This window comes from Colius striatus, chromosome Z, assembly GCF_028858725.1.
Source record: "Colius striatus isolate bColStr4 chromosome Z, bColStr4.1.hap1, whole genome shotgun sequence".
Classification (NCBI taxonomy): domain Eukaryota; kingdom Metazoa; phylum Chordata; class Aves; order Coliiformes; family Coliidae; genus Colius; species Colius striatus.
Window position 1 is genome coordinate 1,021,728 of NC_084790.1, and position 17,520 is coordinate 1,039,247.

The 17,520-nt window shown below is 56.1% G+C and overlaps 1 protein-coding gene across 1 annotated transcript in view; it reads right to left on the reverse strand.

Annotated features, from left to right (window-relative positions):
• Positions 1-17,520, reverse strand: part of LOC133628706 (acid-sensing ion channel 2) — a 327,389-nt gene that overhangs the window by 4,973 nt on the left and 304,896 nt on the right. Inside the window, exons 3-6 of the mRNA XM_062017406.1 lie at positions 5,964-6,091; positions 2,502-2,652; positions 2,092-2,148; positions 1,491-1,644 (exon numbers count right to left, since the gene is read on the reverse strand). Coding sequence (XP_061873390.1) covers positions 1,491-1,644; positions 2,092-2,148; positions 2,502-2,652; positions 5,964-6,091 — 490 coding nt within the window. The remainder of the gene's footprint in view (positions 1-1,490; positions 1,645-2,091; positions 2,149-2,501; positions 2,653-5,963; positions 6,092-17,520) is intronic.

Below are 17,520 nucleotides of genomic sequence, written 5' to 3' on the forward strand. Positions count from 1 at the left end.
CTGCAGCCCCTGTGCCCATGAAGCAAAGGAGCTGTGCCCTGCAGCCCCTCTGCAGCAAAGATGTGCTCTGCAGACCCTGTACAGCAAAGGAGATGTGCTCTGCAGCCCCTGTGCCCATGAAGCAAAGGAGATGTGCCCTGCAGCCCCTGTGCCCATACAGCAAAGGAGATGTGCTCTGCAGCCCCTGTGCCCATGAAGCAAAGGAGATGTGCCCTGCAGCCCCTGTGCCCATGAAGCAAAGGAGATGTGCTCTGCAGCCCCTGTGCCCATGAAGCAAAGGAGCTGTGCCCTGCAGCCCCTCTGCAGCAAAGATGTGCTCTGCAGACCCTGTACAGCAAAGGAGATGTGCTCTGCAGCCCCTGTGCAGCAAAGGAGATGTGCTCTGCAGCCCCTGTGCCCATGAAGCAAAGGAGATGTGCTCTGCAGCCCCTGTGCCCATGAAGCAAAGGAGATGTGCTCTGCAGCCCCTCTGCAGCAAAGGAGCTGTGCCCTGCAGCCCCTGTGCCCATGAAGCAAAGGAGCTGTGCCCTGCAGCCCCTGTGCCCATGAAGCAAAGGAGATGTGCTCTGCAGCCCCTGTGCCCATGAAGCAAAGGAGCTGTGCCCTGCAGCCCCTGTGCCCATGAAGCAAAGGAGATGTGCCCTGCAGCCCCTGTGCCCATGAAGCAAAGGAGATGTGCTCTGCAGCCCCTGTGCCCATGAAGCAAAGGAGATGTGCTCTGCAGCCCCTGTGCCCATGAAGCAAAGGAGCTGTGCTCTGCAGCCCCTGTGCCCATAAAGCAAAGGAGATGTGCTCTGCAGCCCCTCTGCAGCAAAGGAGCTGTGCTCTGCAGCCCCTGTGCCCATGAAGCAAAGGAGCTGTGCTCTGCAGCCCCTGTGCTCATGAAGCAAAGGAGATGTGCTCTGCAGCCCCTCTGCAGCAAAGGAGCTGTGCTCTGCAGCCCCTGTGCCCATGAAGAAAGGAGCTGTGCCCTGCAGCCCCTGTGCCCATGAAGCAAAGGAGATGAGCTCTGCAGCCCCTCTGCAGCAAAGGAGCTGTGCTCTGCAGCCCCTGTGCCCATGAAGCAAAGGAGATGTGCTCTGCAGCCCCTGTGCCCATGAAGAAAGGAGATGTGCCCTGCAGCCCCTCTGCAGCAAAGGAGATGTGCTCTGCAGCCCCTGTGCCCATGAAGCAAAGGAGATGTGCTCTGCAGCCCCTCTGCAGCAAAGGAGATGTGCTCTGCAGCCCCTGTGCCCATGAAGCAAAGGAGATGTGCTCTGCAGCCCCTGTGCCCATGAAGCAAAGGAGATGTGCTCTGCAGCCCCTGTGCCCATGAAGCAAAGGAGATGTGCTCTGCAGCCCCTGTGCCCATGAAGCAAAGGAGATGTGCTCTGCAGCCCCTCTGCAGCAAAGGAGCTGTGCCCTGCAGCCCCTCTTTCCCCTGCAGCCCAGGCCCCCAGCTGCCCAGAGCCTCTCCCCAGCCCCTGAAGTGACTTTTCTCCCCCACTCACGAGATGTATTTTTCTGACTTGTTGAACTTCTTCTCCAGGTACTTGGCTGAGGTCTTGCTGGGGATCTTGACCATGGAGAGCTCTTTGTTGTACCTGGTCAGGTTACAGGGTGTCCTGCAGATGCAGTAACTGCTGTCCTTTTCAGCCAGCAAGCCTGGAGGTGGTGACAGGGTTAGGTGGGAGAGTCAGGGCCACACAGCAGCTGGGGTCACCCAGAGAGGGGGTCACATCTCAGTCCTGGCTGTTTCCCCTTCATTGCACAGCCATGTGCACATTTCTCTCCCCACTAGCTTGGGGAGAAACCTTTCACTGGAGGCTTCACTCTGGTCAGGGCACATGTGGTGATTGAACCTCCTAAATCCACCCTACACCATGTCCCTGCATCCCAAACCCACACCCAGAGATGCTCCCCTCCTACTGCTCCCCTGTCCCACACAGAACCAGAAGCTATTTCATGCCAGGGTTGCACCCAGCCCTTCCCATCAAATCAGAGTCCCATCCAAACCCATCCCTGGGCTGCAGATAAACCCAGTCCCACCAGGCTGGAGGCTGCTGAGGCTCCTCCAGCTTGGCACACATGTGGCTATCTGTTGGTACTCACCAAGTGCAGGCTCTGCACATTCCTTGTACTGCTCTGGGGTACAGAAAGGAGCATCCCCTGCATGGAAAGGACACAACCATCAGGGGAAACTGCCCACCACTGGGCTCTCCACAACGTGCCCTTGGCAAAGGAGACTCAGGCTGGGCAAGATGCTGCAGTTATCTGCTACCATGCATCCACCCCAGCTCTCCCATGAGGCCAACTGAGGACCCAACACCCCTGGGATATTAATTGAGGCCATCAAACCTCTGCCATCCTCACTTCTCCAGCAGGGCACTGCACAAAAGCAACCAGCATCCTTAGGAAAACCAACCTCAAGCCTCAGCTCCTTGAGGCAGGTTGGCTGAAGGGAGGTGAAGGGAGGTGAAGGGAGGTGGGAGGGAGCCTCTGGGTGCTCCCAGCAGCCTCACCTGGCATGTGAACCATTCTGCAGTTGCAGTTCTCCACGATGTACCTTGTCTCACAGTCGATCCTGCAGGCTGTGATGCTGTAAACAGGAAAGAAGTCTAAGCCCAGATCCGCCGAGCGACATTCACCCCAGGGAGGGGGCAGGTAGGTCAGCTGCAAGACAGGGAGGAGGGGGCTGTCAAGGGGAGGAGGGGGGGGAAAAATCACCTAGGGACCAGCAGCAGCAAGGAGCCAGCTCCAGCATCACCTAGGGACCAGCAGCAGCAAAGGAGCCAGCTCCAACATCACCTAGGGACCAGCAGCAGCAAAGGAGCCAGCTCCAACATCACCTAGGGACCAGCAGCAGCAAGGAGCCAGCTCCAACATCACCTAGGGACCAGCAGCAGCAAGGAGCCAGCTCCAACATCACCTAGGGACCAGCAGCAGCAAAGGAGCCAGCTCCAACATCACCTAGGGACCAGCAGCAGCAAGGAGCCAGCTCCAACATCACCTAGGGACCAGCAGCAGCAAGGAGCCAGCTCCAGCATCACCTAGGGACCAGCAGCAGCAAAGGAGCCAGCTCCAACATCACCTAGGGACCAGCAGCAGCAAGGAGCCAGCTCCAGCATCACCTAGGGACCAGCAGCAGCAAAGGAGCCAGCTCCAACATCACCTAGGGACCAGCAGCAGCAAGGAGCCAGCTCCAACATCACCTAGGGACCAGCAGCAGCAAAGGAGCCAGCTCCAACATCACCTAGGGACCAGCAGCAGCAAGGAGCCAGCTCCAACATCACCTAGGGACCAGCAGCAGCAAGGAGCCAGCTCCAACATATCCCTCTTGCCTCCCAGCTTCTTGAGCACAGGTACAGCACATCTCCCCTCCCACACCCCAAGGCTTTTGCTCTCCCACTCACTGGCTGGTCCCCCACAGCCTCATTCCCCTTCTGGCTGCAGCTTGGCAAGCCTTGCCCTTTGCTCAATGCTCTGCTCCTTCCCCTAACCCTTCCTTCCCTGGCCTTTACAGGGCAGTGCCCAGCTTGCTGTGCTTTGCTCCAAGCACAAAGCAGCTGGGCTTGAGCAAAAAGCCCTCTGTTAAAAAGCTTGTGACATGAATCACCTGCTAAAAGCAGCACAGAAACACCTGCTGGTGGCCCATGAGCCTGGGTTTGGGATCCTTCTGCAGGGGAAAAGGAGGAGAAAAGAGGAGCCAGGAGTGGGGGGGTTGCAGATGGAGCTGAGGTAACCATGACATAACCATGGTGTGAGGTATTTGGGAGCCTGTGGTTTGCTCCCTTGTGTGTGAGCAGAGCTCCAGCTCTTCAAAGCAGCTTGGGAGAAGATGGTCAGCTTGTTCCCAAAGCTCTGGAGCTCAGGGGTAGTGCTGGGCTTGGATGTGATGACCCTACAAGGGCTTCTCCAACCCAAATGATTCTCTGGCTGCTGCTGTGCAAAGCTCTGGCACCAAGTGCAAAGATGCTGCAGGTTGCAGAGGGATCCCCATGCAGGGAACCACTGAGAGCAACCTCACTGAGAGCTGCCTTGCCCACACACACACACACATTATCCCTCCCAGCTTCTTGAGCACAGGTACAGCACATCTCCCCTCCCACACCCCAAGGCTTTTGCTCTCCCCACTGCTCTCTGACACTCCAAAGCAGATGCAAAAGCCTCTTGGGGTGCATTTAGCTCTGCATTGGCTGCTTTGGAGGAGAGCATCTTGATTCTAGGGCTGACAGGACACTCCAGCTAAGAAATGTTTCCCTTTTAAAGGGAATCTCCTCAGTGCATCCCCCTGGTGATGGAGCAGAGCCCTGCTGGGTGGGACAGCTGGCTGCTGCCTTGGTTTCCAGCCATCCCTACCTCTTACATCTCTCTCCCACAGCCCAGGGGGTTCTTGCTGCTGGCTCTGCCCCTCAGCTGTGGAGCTTGGAACCAAACCTCCATCCCTGGCTGGGTTGGAAGCTGAGCTGCTGCAAGGACTCACCTGAAGTGTGCCAGACCAATGTGTGCTGCTTATTTAAGAGCCAAACCTCCCTGGGGCTGGCAGAGTTTGGCCTCTCCCTCCTCTGAGCAAGTCAATGTACTCTTCTCTCTCTCCAAGGGAGCTCATCAAGGGCTATTAGCTTGGAACCTCCATGGTAATTAGAGCTGGAGTGACTGCTTGCTTCCCTCCTGCTCTGCAATGTGTCAGCAAAGTCTTGGCTGAGCAGCAGCCAGCCAGATGCAGGAGCTCAGAGGGAGACTGAGCTCTACAGAGGAGCCACAGTTCCCAGCCTCACCATCCAGAGCTGATTTGTTCCCACCAAAGCTCCTTTTGCCCTTCCCAGGTGGTTTTGCCTGATGTAAGCAACTCTTGTCCTCACCTTTCTGTTCCCAGTTCTCTCAGGGGGCTGAGAGACTCAGCACATGCCCCACAGCCACATAACCAAGTCCTTCTCTCTCTTTAGTGCTCCACAAAGCCCAGCTGCAGCTCCCCAAAGTGCTCAGTGCAGGAATCAGAGGGGCTGAGCCACTGCAGCAAGAGGGAGTGATAGCTCCTGTTCTCCCAAGGCTGGCCAGCTGACTTGAAAGGGAGGTTTAAAGAGCTCAGGCATCACCTCCCAGGCAAGAGGTTGCTTGTCAGGAGGGGCTTTGGCAAAGCTCTTGGTTGAAAGACCCAGGATTTAGCCCCCCCTGGCTCTAAGGCACAAGCCCTCACTTGCACTAAGCTGCTGCATAACTGGGAAGGGAGCAAACCAGGGTGGAGAGGCCACTAAATACTCTCATTCCCAGCCTGGGATGAGGGATGAAGGGATAGATTTGAGCTTGAAATAAATCCATGAGCCTCTCTAATCCCTCCCTCCCCCAAGGAATAAATCCCCTTTGCCTCCCAGCCAATGCACAGCTCCCAGGGCCACAGCAAGGCAAAGCTGTCTCATTCCACACCCAGTGCTGGGCTCAAAGTGCTTGGCACTAGCTCTGAGTTGCTCAGCAAGGCCCTGGGGAGGAATCAAAGGGGCTTGGGGTGAGGGAACTGCAAGAACCTGTGCAGCAAACACCCTGTAGCATGTGGCAACCTCTAGGAAGCAGGAGAAATGAATTGCTCATGTGCCACTGAAGTGACCCAAATACAAGGGGGCATTGCTTTTAAAGCTCAACAAGGGCCAGAGCATGCAAACACAGAGCTCAGTGCTGTCAAGCCTTCAGGGTCTTGCAGATAGAGAGCAAAAGGGAAGCCACACACCTCCCCAGGGGCACTTTATGGTACCCAAGGCATTGGGAGCAGGCTGGGAAGTGACCAGGGATGAAGCTCATCCTTGTGGCCAAAGTGCCAAGCATCATGCACAATGGGAAAGGTGCCTTGGCAGCAACCAGCTCCAAGCAAAGCATTGGAAAGAGCTGGGTGTGCTCAAGATGCCTCTGGAGAGCCCTCAGGGCACAGCAGCAACCTCTCAGCTGGAGCCACTGCAGGGCTCTTGGGTGCTTAAATGAAAGTCAGCACTTACCCTTTGCTCTTGGGTGGCCACAAAGGTCTGGAAGCCAGGAGCCACCCCAAAACCCAGCTCCTGGACAAAAGGTGGCTCAGCCTGGCTGTGGATCTGCACTTTGACTCCAGCCTCAAACGTTGTCTCCTCTGCAAGGAGAAGGAGAGGGGGGAGGTTAGTGCTGGGTGGGATGGTTTCCACCTCCATGGAGAGCAAGGGATGAGCCACTGGGAGTGTTGCACTTGCAGCATGAGGCTTCTGGCCATGGAGGAAGGAAACCCAGCAGTGGTTTGGTGTGAGCAGAGCACAGCTCAGCCCAAACCCCCTCCCTCTGCTGCTCATGAGGACCAAGAGCATCCCCACTGCTTCCTCTGCTGCTCATGAGGACCAAGAGCATCCCCACTGCTTCCTCTGCTGCTCATGAGGACCAAGAGCATCCCCACTGCTTCCTCTGCTGCTCATGAGGACCAAGAGCATCCCCACTGCTTCCTCTGCTGCTCATGAGGAGCAAGAGCATCCCCACTGCTTCCTCCTCCCTGTCCCACAGCTCATTCCTCCAGCTTGGCCTGAAGGTGCCATCTACCTTCTAGCTGCTATTTAGGGCCAGAATGCATCCCCATGCTACTAAACCAACCTCCTCCTTCCCTCCTCCCCCTCTAAAACCAGGTGTTCTCCCATCCATAAGGTGGCCAATGCATGGCTGCAGCCCATCTTCACTGCCCCATCCCACACTTGGCAGGGATTCAATGAGTTGGGTAGCACAGGGCTCATCCTCCCTCCCTTGAGGTTTCCTTGGAGCCAGCATCATGCCATCAGAGACTGCACAGCTGGGAATGGGCTCAGGCATGGATTTGGCAGGCTAAACATGAGCATCCACATGCTTCTCCTTACAGCCAACCACCCCTTGGAAAAGCCCTTGAAGCTGCTGCAGTCCCAGCCCAGCACAACCCCCATGGCCTCAGCTCTGAAGCTTTGGGGTCCCTCTAGAGCTCCCCCAGCTCCCTGAGCAGCCTGGCAAAGGGATGATTGGAGCTTCACCTCTAAGCTCAACCTCCCCTTGCACAGCTTTTCCTCATGTCTTAGGAGAAGACACCAACCCTCAGCCCCAAGCTCCTGTTCCCACCATGGTGGGGGGCTATTGCAACCCAACAGGGAGCCAAAAACCTGCTTGGCCCAGCCATAACCAAGCTGCTCTCCCTCCTCAGAGCCATGCCATGGATGCTGACATGCCCAAGCTCTCTCTCAAGCCCTGTGTGGTCCCCATTAGAGCCTCTCCCTGAGCCTCAAGCCCTTGGCAATGCAGAGGAGCCCCAGCCAAGCTCAGCCTTGCTCTACAGCAGCCCCTGAGCTCCCCCAGGGGTGAACCAGTGCTCAAACCCTCTCCCCAACACCCCAGCAGCTCCTCCACATCCAACCCCAGCCCTGTTATACCCACACAGCACCCCCACTCCTCCCCATCCCACCTGCTGCCTGCTCTTGATCCCCTTCCAGCACTCCAGAGGAGGCACCATATGCTTCTTCCACTAATTACCTGCCAACTTGGAGGAGAAAGCTTCTGTTTAGCCTCACTTGTTGGGCAACTGGAGCTGCTTTGGTGGAAACATGTTCCATCTGAAAGCATCCAGCCCCTTTCTGCACCTACCCTGGGGAGGGGTCAGCTCTGGTACCCACAAGAGCCCAGGGCTTGTGGGTTTGACACACCAGGGAGGCAGCTGGCATCAACTGGCCTTGGTTGGGGTTTAATTCTTCAGGGTTACAAGGTGATAAGGAGAGAAGAGGGCTCTGGAGGGGAGCTGCCAAAGCCAGGGCAGCACTGCCAGAGGATGGAAAGTAGGAACATGGAACTGGCTTTGAAGGGAGAGCAATCCCTTCTGGATACTACTTGAGATGCTCCAGGGCTGGGCTCCACTGGGAGGAGGATGCAAAAGCCCTGCTAGGAAACCCTCTGATGCAAAGTGCCCTGGCCCTGCCCTCCTCAGCTTCAAGCTCTGTGCTGGGGCTGAGACTCATCAGTGTTGGCTGAGTAATTCCTGCCAGGGGAAGGAAAGGAGAGGTCTCCTAGGACCTTGGGGAGCACCCACTGCTTGCTTTTGGGGTGCATTTACTTTGGCTCAGCCCAAAAGGCTCTGTGGCAAAGGCTGGCTGGCAGCCTGAGGCTGCAGAGCTGCAGCCAGGGAGCTCAAGCACAGAGGGTTGCATTTACATCCCTGTGCACATCCTAAAGCTCCAGCTCTCACCTGCCACCTCTGCCCCACACCAAACCACCCCAGGAGCCCCAGCAAAACACAACCATGGAACCCTTTGCCTTGCAAAACATCTTGCTGAGCATCAATCCCAACCCAGCCCCAACCCCACAGCCCACAGCACCTCAGCTTTGGGATCCCTGCAGGGCTGGGCACTCCCTGGGCAGCCTGGCACAGGGGCTGACACCCCTCTGAGGGAACCACCTCCAAGTTCAACCTCCCCTGGGGCAACTTGAGGCTGTTTTCTCTTGTCCTGCTCCTGGGGAGCACAGACTGACCCCATCTCCCTGTCAGGGGGTGGCAGAGTGCTCCTTGGGCTGGGAGATGGACTCTAGAGACTGGTGCCTGCAGGGAACCAGAGGAGGTGCAAAGGGAGGCTCTGTGCCACAGGTCCAGCATCCTCCAGGGACATGGGCAGCACCATCTGCAAGCTCAAGCAGCAAGCAGCAGCCCCATAAAGGCTTTGGCTTCTCATCTCCCTCAGGGAGGAAGGCTCCCCAGGAGCAAGCAGGGGGTTGCCTCAGACAAGCTCAGGAGAAGCTGTGACAGCCTGAGGTTCATCTCCTTGAGTTTTTTCCCCCCTAGCATCCTTTTTTTTTGCCTGCTGTTGCCATGGAAACACCACCCAGCACATGGAGTGCTCCTCCACCTCCCACAGCAGCCCTCAGCCCTGAGGCCAAGCACCCTGAGCTGCTCTGAGGAAGCAAAAAGAACCCTAAATGCCTCCTGCTTGCCTCCCACATCCCTCAGCAGCACGTGGTACCCAGCTGGGTATCCTCAGCTCCCCCCTTCATGTGCCCACAGCTCAGCACTGCAGGGCTCAGACACCCTCAGGGAAGGCAACTCTCACCTCAGCCAGCCCCTTACCTGGGCAGAAACCTTCAGCAGGTGCCTAACACCCCTATTTCTCCTGGATTAAGGGATGAGAACAACCCCCTCCCCTCCCTCAACCTCCCACTGCCAGACCCCACAAGCCTCCTGCCAAAGGAGTGTGCAATGGCAAAGGAACCAGTTCAACCCCAGCAAAACCCAGTTGCAGCCTCCTCCCCACCCTGTGCTCACTCTCTGTGCCAAGTGCTTGGGCTTTGCTTGCCTTAAAGTTGCTTGGTAACCAAGGGATGAAGTGAAGCTGACCTCCAAGTGCCTGCAAGAGGCTTTGGGGAGGGGGTTGAAGCTCACAGCTCTGTGTGGTTTGCTGCTCTCTGCTTTGCTCCTGGGAGCTGGGCTTGCTGCTTGCTGTTTGGGGTGCAATCAGGGGCTAGGAATTCTCCCTCTCCTTTCCCCACAGATGAAGAGAAGGTGTCTGGCACCAGCTCTGGCAGCTGCCAGGAGGAGTCTCATGTGTCCTGTTGGGCTGCATCCCAGTCCCTGAGGGATGTGGGAAGGTTGCATCCCAGTCCCTGAGGGATGTGGGAGCCCAGCCTGGCTCCTCCCCTGCACCAGAAGGACACAAGCCATGGTGTGAGGGTGACCTAAGGGAGTGGGGAGCCTGGTGTGGTCTCATCTGGGTGGCCAAAGGGATCTGGTTGCTCCTGAGAGTGGGGCAGGACCAGAGCTGGCCCAAGGGGAGTGGGGAGAAGCTGATGCTGAGGCCCCAGAGAGGCTGGACCAAGAGTCCCTGTTGTAGAAGGTGATGGGGAAACCTCCACTAGTTGCCTTCCAGGAGATGTTTGTGGCATAGAGAGGGGAGGAGGTAGGATGGGAAACCCAACAGTCCACAGCTTATAGCCCTAGAGGACTGATGGGAGACCACTCAGCTCATCCAAGCCCCTCAACCTTGTCCTCTTTCTCCTAGGAGCCCAAAGATCAAGATATCACCTCTGGAGACATTCCCATGTCCCCAAGGACCAAGACATTGTCCTCTCTCAACACAATCCCCTTCCCTGGAGGACTGCTGCTGGGTACCAGGCTCTCACAGATGCTGCAGGGCCAACCCAGCATCATCACAAGCTCTTGCACACCTCTATCTGGGTACCAGGCTCTCACAGATGCTGCAGGGCCAACCCAGCATCATCACAAGCCCTTGCACACCTCTATCTGGGTACCAGGCTCTCACAGATGCTGCAGGGCCAACCCAGCATCATCACAAGCCCTTGCACACCTCTATCTGGGTACCAGGCTCTCACAGATGCTGCAGGGCCAACTGAGCATCATTACAAGCTCTTGCACACCCCTGTCTGGGTACCAGGCTCTCACAGATGCTGCAGGGCCAACCCAGCATCATCACAAGCTCTTGCACACCCCTATCTGGGTACCAGGCTCTCACAGATGCTGCAGGGCCAACCCAGCATCATTACAAGCTCTTGCACACCCCTATCTGGGTACCAGGCTCTCATAGATGCTGCAGGGCCAACCCAGCATCATTACAAGCTCTTGCACACCTCTATCTGGGTACCAGGCTCTCACAGATGCTGCAGGGCCAACCCAGCATCATTACAAGCTCTTGCACACCCCTATCTGGGTACCAGGCTCTCACAGATGCTGCAGGGCCAACCCAGCATCATCACAAGCTCTTGCACACCCCTATCTGGGTACCAGGCTCTCACAGATGCTGCAGGGCCAACCCAGCATCATTACAAGCTCTTGCACACCTCTATCTGGGTACCAGGCTCTCACAGATGCTGCAGGGCCAACCCAGCATCATTACAAGCTCTTGCACACCCCTATCTGGGTACCAGGCTCTCACAGATGCTGCAGGGCCAACCCAGCATCATCACAAGCCCTTGCACACCTCTGTCTGGGTACCAGGCTCTCACAGATGCTGCAGGGCCAACCCAGCATCATCACAAGCTCTTGCACACCCCTATCTGGGTACCAGGCTCTCACAGATGCTGCAGGGCCAACCCAGCATCATCACAAGCTCTTGCCACAAAGCCCCTCAGCTGAAAGGCTTACCAGCATGAAAGGCCACTTGCTTGTGCCTAAAGGCAAGTGGGGTAGTGCTATTAGCTCCAGAGGCACTTCAGTCCCTCCTCTTATCTCCTGGGATCCAGTCAGAGGGGTTTTGCCCCCTCTTTTCCTTTTGAATGAGCCAACACTTTGCAACCCCTCATCTCCTTGTGCCTGAAAGATGCTGAGAGCATCTCTTGAGGTTATGGCATGAGCAGAGAGAGAGGGGGCTGCTCCAGCAGTCCTCACCCCAAAGCCACCTCTTGTTTGCTCCTCTATGGCCAAGCAACAAAGGTGAGAAGGGATTTGAGCAAAGAGGACAAGAACATTGTGCCCTGCAGAGCCTGCACCAGGGAGATGGATGTGGGGAACCAGGAGAGGGACTTTGCCCAGCCAAAGGCTTGGAAAGCACCAGTGAAGCCTCTGTGCCTGGTCCCAGCATAGAACTGATGCTTTTAGCTGGTTACCTGCTGGGATTTAAGCCCTGTGTGACTCCTAGAGTGGAACTGGGGTAAATGCAGCTGGGATATAACCCCCCAACACACCAATGCTCCAGGACATGAAGGGTTTTGCTGCTCACTCCATCCCAAGGCTCTCTGGGAAGCAATCCCAAGTAACAGAAGGTGTTAGAGCAGACTACATCAAGCACACCTGCTATTTTTAGGGCAGCATCTTGCCTTGGCATACTAAAGCTGAGGGGGCCATATGTCTTGCTGGGTACTATTAAAAGGCTTCTTACATAATAGCCAGGGCAGGAGAAAGGGGCAGGACTCCAGCAAGCTGAGCTTAGAGCTCCTCTAAAGGGGTTTTTTCCCTTCAGCAGCAGGGAAAGGAAAGAGCTGCTGCTAATTTTGCCTGTTACTAGAGCCAGATGCAAGGAGGTTTCACCCAGAAACCCTGCTGCTACTTTGGGGTGGCTGCAAGGATGGAAGGAGAGGGCCAGGACAGCTTTTGGCATTGCCAAAAAGGGAGGTGGCACCTCCAGGGGCTTGGTAGAGGACTCAGCAGGTCATGGCTTTATCAATTGAAGCTCCAAAGAGGTGCCAGGGATAGTTTGCAGCCCCTCTGCATCCCAACACCCCTCTGGGAATGGGGAATCCATGGCTATCAAGCTCCCAAAGTGAGCCAAAAGGTGATTGGGGTGGGTCAGCAGCCCATGAAGTGACCCCATCACCACCTGCAGGGTGAGAGATGAAGCTGTGCCAGGTCCAGCTCCTCTGTGCTTCATTCTCCAGCCTGGAGGATGCTCTAGAGCTCCCATCAGTTCAGCATCACCCAAGATCTGCTCCCAAATCCTACCAGGGCAAGACTATCCCCAAATCCTGCAAGGAACAGAGTGGTGGGAGGCTTCCCTCTCCAGCCAGGCTTGTGCCTCCCCATCACCTGCTTGCTTTTCTCCTCCTGCAGCTATAATGAGCTTCCAAGTCCTTCTTTTCCTCTGGTCCCCCTTCTCCAGGACACATTCCTGCAGGCAAGACTCTGCTCCCAGCTCTGGAGCATGAAGCCAGGTTGGAGCTCTGGAGTTCACAGTGCATCATCCCTGCTGGTGGACAAAGCTGTTTGGAGGCAGGTGATGGGCACAGAGGTCTGTACCATGCAGAGGAAAGCTCAAGGGCATGGCTTAGTGCCCTGCCAGCTGTGGTTGTGGCTGTTTCATCTCAGTGTGTTGGGGTGAGGTGACTGCAGAGCACTTTGGGGAACTCATCAGCTAAGGAACCACTTGTGTTGATGGCAAAGGAGGAGCCTCAAGATGCCAAACTGCCAGGACAGAGCTCCTTTGGCAGAGCAGAGGCAGGTGAAAGCCCAAGGGCTTCAGTTCCATCAGTCAGGGCAATGCTTTCCCTGCTATTGAGAGCTCAAAGTGTTGGCCAGCAAGCACCAAGACAGTTCCTGCTGAGGAAAGGGGCCCTGGGGCTGTTTAGGCTGGAGAAGAGGCTGGGAGATGACCTTACCAATGCTGAGCAGTCCCTACAGGTCAGATGTTGAGGGGATGTTTGTTCTGGGGTGAGGGAGCCCAGGGAGAGGGTGTGGAGGCTTCTCAAGAGGTTCCCAACCCACCTGCACACATTCCTGTGCCCCCTGAGCAAGGAGAACCTGCAAGAGGTGGGGCTGGATGCTCTTGTGAGGTCCTTTCCCACTCTGTGATCCTGTTTAGAGGAGAAATCTCATGGAGGTTGGGGTTCTCTCACTCCAGATGTGAGCTCAGCCACCCTCTCCAGCACCCAAACCTCCCTTCTTAGGCTGCCAGCACCCACCAAGGAATGCTGCCTGCAAGCCAGGGCATCCCAGCAATGCCCTGACAGCTGGAACTTCAACCAGCATGGCTCAAGGCAGGGAAAGGAGCACAAGCAAAGCTGCTGGGATGGCAAGAGGAGCTTTGGGAGCAATCCAACACAGCTTGGGCTCTGCTGAGATGAAAGGCAAGGAATCCTCTCTATAAATACACCCAAGGCAAACAGCAGAAGGGAGCTGAGTGTTTCCAACCAGCAGGAGAGGAACCTCAACTGGGATGAGCTTATGGTCAAGCAGTTGGCACTGCAAAGCCAACAAGCTGTGGCTGTGGAGAGAGTGGTGTGAGCCCAGCTCATACCTGCTGCTGCCCATCTCTCCATCCACTCCCAGCTCATACCTGCTGCTGCCCATCTCTCCATCCCCTCCCAGCTCCTCTCCTGCTGCTGCCCATCTCTCCATCCACTCCCAGCTCCTCTCCTGCTGCTGCCCATCTCTCCATCCACTCCCAGCTCATACCTGCTGCTGCCCATCTCTCCATCCACTCCCAGCTCATACCTGCTGCTGCCCATCTCTCCATCCACTCCCAGCTCATTCCTGCTGCTGCCCATCTCTCCATCCACTCCCAGCTCCTCTCCTGCTGCTGCCCATCTCTCCATCCACTCCCAGCTCATACCTGCTGCTGCCCATCTCTCCATCCCCTCCCAGCTCATACCTGCTGCTGCCCATCTCTCCATCCACTCCCAGCTCATACCTGCTGCTGCCCATCTCTCCATCCACTCCCAGCTCATACCTGCTGCTGCCCATCTCTCCATCCACTCCCAGCTCATTCCTGCTGCTGCCCATCTCTCCATCCACTCCCAGCTCATACCTGCTGCTGCCCATCTCTCCATCCACTCCCAGCTCCTCTCCTGCTGCTGCCCATCTCTCCATCCACTCCCAGCTCATACCTGCTGCTGCCCATCTCTCCATCCACTCCCAGCTCATGCCTGCTGCTGCCCATCTCTCCATCCACTCCCAGCTCATACCTGCTGCTGCCCATCTCTCCATCCACTCCCAGCTCATACCTGCTGCTGCCCATCTCTCCATCCACTCCCAGCTCCTCTCCTGCTGCTGCCCATCTCTCCATCCACTCCCAGCTCCTCTCCTGCTGCTGCCCATCTCTCCATCCACTCCCAGCTCCTCTCCTGCTGCTGCCCATCTCTCCATCCACTCCCAGCTCATACCTGCTGCTGCCCATCTCTCCATCCCCTCCCAGCTCATACCTGCTGCTGCCCATCTCTCCATCCACTCCCAGCTCATACCTGCTGCTGCCCATCTCTCCATCCCTCCACTCCCAGCTCATTTCCAGCCCATGCCAGGAGCCTGGTGGGTTTGCAGCCCTGACCTAGCTCAGGCTGCCTCCTCCCCCACTTGCATCCCATGTCTTGGAGGCAAAAAGAAGCCTGGGTTTATAAAGAGCCACCACTAATCATGTTAACATGCAGAAGTGCATGACAGTGAGTGCTTTGTGCCTCTCCACAGCTGGCAAACCAAATGCTGCAGGGCTTGAGCTTATTCATGTGCTGTGCACAGAGGTTGCACAGCTGGAGAGCCAGAGCTGGAGCTGGGGAGGCTTTAGGGAGAGGAGGAAGGCACAGCTGACCCCTGAGCTAAACCAAGTGGCCCTCCTTGCTCTCAAAAGCCTCAGCTGCTGCACCCCAAGGGCTGTTGTGAGCAATGAGGAGGAACAGCTCTGTCTTTAGCCACAAGTGGTGCTGCAAGTAAAGAGTGAATCTGGGTGATCTGTGCTGCAAATCCCTTTGCACTCATGCCTGGAGCACCCCAACCTTCACCAAGGGTTGCAAAGGACCTTTAAGACATCATCTAGTCCAACCTCCCTTGCCCAAAGCAAGTCCCAAAACACAAAGCAAGCAGTAGATCCATCAACACAGCCCTGAAAACTTCACCTTCAGCAGAAAAGAGCTCATCAGGCAGATACCAGCTCCCACACACACCTCAGCTCCCCCCAGAGCCATGCCCAGGGCAGGGCTGAGCATCCAGCACCCAGCTTCATCCTTGAGCTCCCCAACCACAGTCCTCTGCAGGGGGAGCTCCCTCTGGCCACCAACAGATGCTTTTGAGCATGTGGGACCCAGTGGGACCTTCCAAGAGTCCCACTGGGAAGCCAAAAAGCCAATTGCAATGGGTTGGGTGTGAAGGGAATGACCTTGAGCCCTTTCTCTGGGTGACCCACAGCCAAAGCTCTGTAGCCAGTGCCTTTGAGCTCAACAATAGCTGCTACCACCTGCCAGGCTCCTAAGTGGGTTGAAGCCTTGGGCTTTAGATTTCATGCTGCTGCTTAGTGCAATGGCCAAGTGCATTTCTCACCTCTCTTCTCTTTCCACCCAGATTGCCATGGGATGCTCATCTTTAGCTGCCAAGTCCTCAACCACAACCACAGAACAATTCCCATGGCTCATTTCCAGCCCTGGTGCATGAGTGAGTCCTAATTTCTTGCTCTCTTAGGTCACTGGGCCACTCCAGGGAGATGAAGCAGCACTGGGATTCCCTTCCCCATCCAAGTAGTAAGCTACAGAGTTCCTTCTCCTCTCTTTGCATTGCTTTGCTGTCACTTCCCCTGTCAAGTGCAATCAAACAAACACCCTCTGCAGCTCCATCACTCCTCAGCACCTCAGCCTGTGAGACAAAGATGAGTAACCAGAGGATTTGGGAGCCTCTGTGCCATGTGTATGACTGGCTGCAGCTTCCACCTACACTACTCCCAGGCTGTGGCTGCTGCTTTCCTCCTCAGCTCCTGGAAAAGACTTTTCCCTGCTCCAAACCTTTCCCATCCTTCATTTTCCCTCCATGCACTTGAGCTTTCTTTTTGGGGGCATTGTGATTCCCACCTGGAACAGCAGAGGATGGGGAGGGGTTGGGAAGGAGCTTTAGAGCTCATCCAGTGCAACCCCCCCTGCCTGAGCATCACCACCTAGAGCAGGGCACACAGCTCACCCAGTTGGGGTTGGGATGGCTCCAGAGAAGGAGCCTCCAGGGTGATATGAGATGAGCACTTCAGAGTGTACCTGAAGTATATGATCAGCATCATCCTGCCTGAGCAGCATCATCCTGCCTGAGCAGCATCACCTAGAGCAGGGCACACAGCTCATCCAGCTGGGGCTGGGATGGCTCCAGACAAGGAGCCTCCAGGGTGATATGAGGAGCTCATCCAGCTGGGGTTGGGATGGCTCCAGACAAGGAGCCTCCAGGGTGATATGAGGAGCTCATCCAGCTGGGGTTGGGATGGCTCCAGACAAGGAGCTTCCAGGCTGATATGATTGAGAAGATGAGGACTTTAGAGTGTACCTGAAGTATATGATCAGCATCATCCTGCCTGAGCAGCATCACCTTGAGCAGGGCACACAGCTCATCCAGCTGGGGTTGGGATGGCTCCAGACAAAGAGCTTCCAGGCTGATATGATTGAGAAGATGAGCACTGAGTGTACCTGAAGTATATGATCAGCATCATCCTGCCTGAGCAGCATCACCCAGAGCAGGGCACACAGCTCATCCAGCTGGGGTTGGGATGGCTCCAGACAAGGAGCCTCCAGGGTGATATGAGGAGCTCATCCAGCTGGGGTTGGGATGGCTCCAGACAAGGAGCTTCCAGGCTGATATGATGAAGATGAGCATTTCAGAGTGTACCTGAAGTATATGATCAGCATCATCCTGCCTGAGCAGCATCACCTAGAGCAGGGCACACAGGAGCTCATCCAGCTGGGGTTGGGATGGCTCCAGACAAAGAGCTTCCAGGGTGATATGAGATGAGCACTTCAGAGTGTACCTGAAGTATATGATCAGCATCATCCTGCCTGAGCAGCATCACCTAGAGCAGGGCACACAGGGACTCATCCAGCTGGGGTTGGGATGGCTCCAGACAAAGAGCTTCCAGGGTGATATGAGATGAGCACTTCAGAGTGTACCTGAAGTATATGATCAGCATCATCCTGCCTCAGCAGCATCACCTAGAGCAGGGTACACAGGAGCTCATCCAGCTGGGGTTTGGGATGCTCATCTGGGCAGCCCCTTCCACATCTCTCCCCACCAGAGCTGTGTGCCCTTGACCAAGCTCTTCACTGTGTGCAGTCCCCAGTGGCAGCAGCTGAGGATTCATTCCAAACACATTCCCAGTATTATGCAAATATTTGGATAGCATCATCTCCTTCCCTTTACCT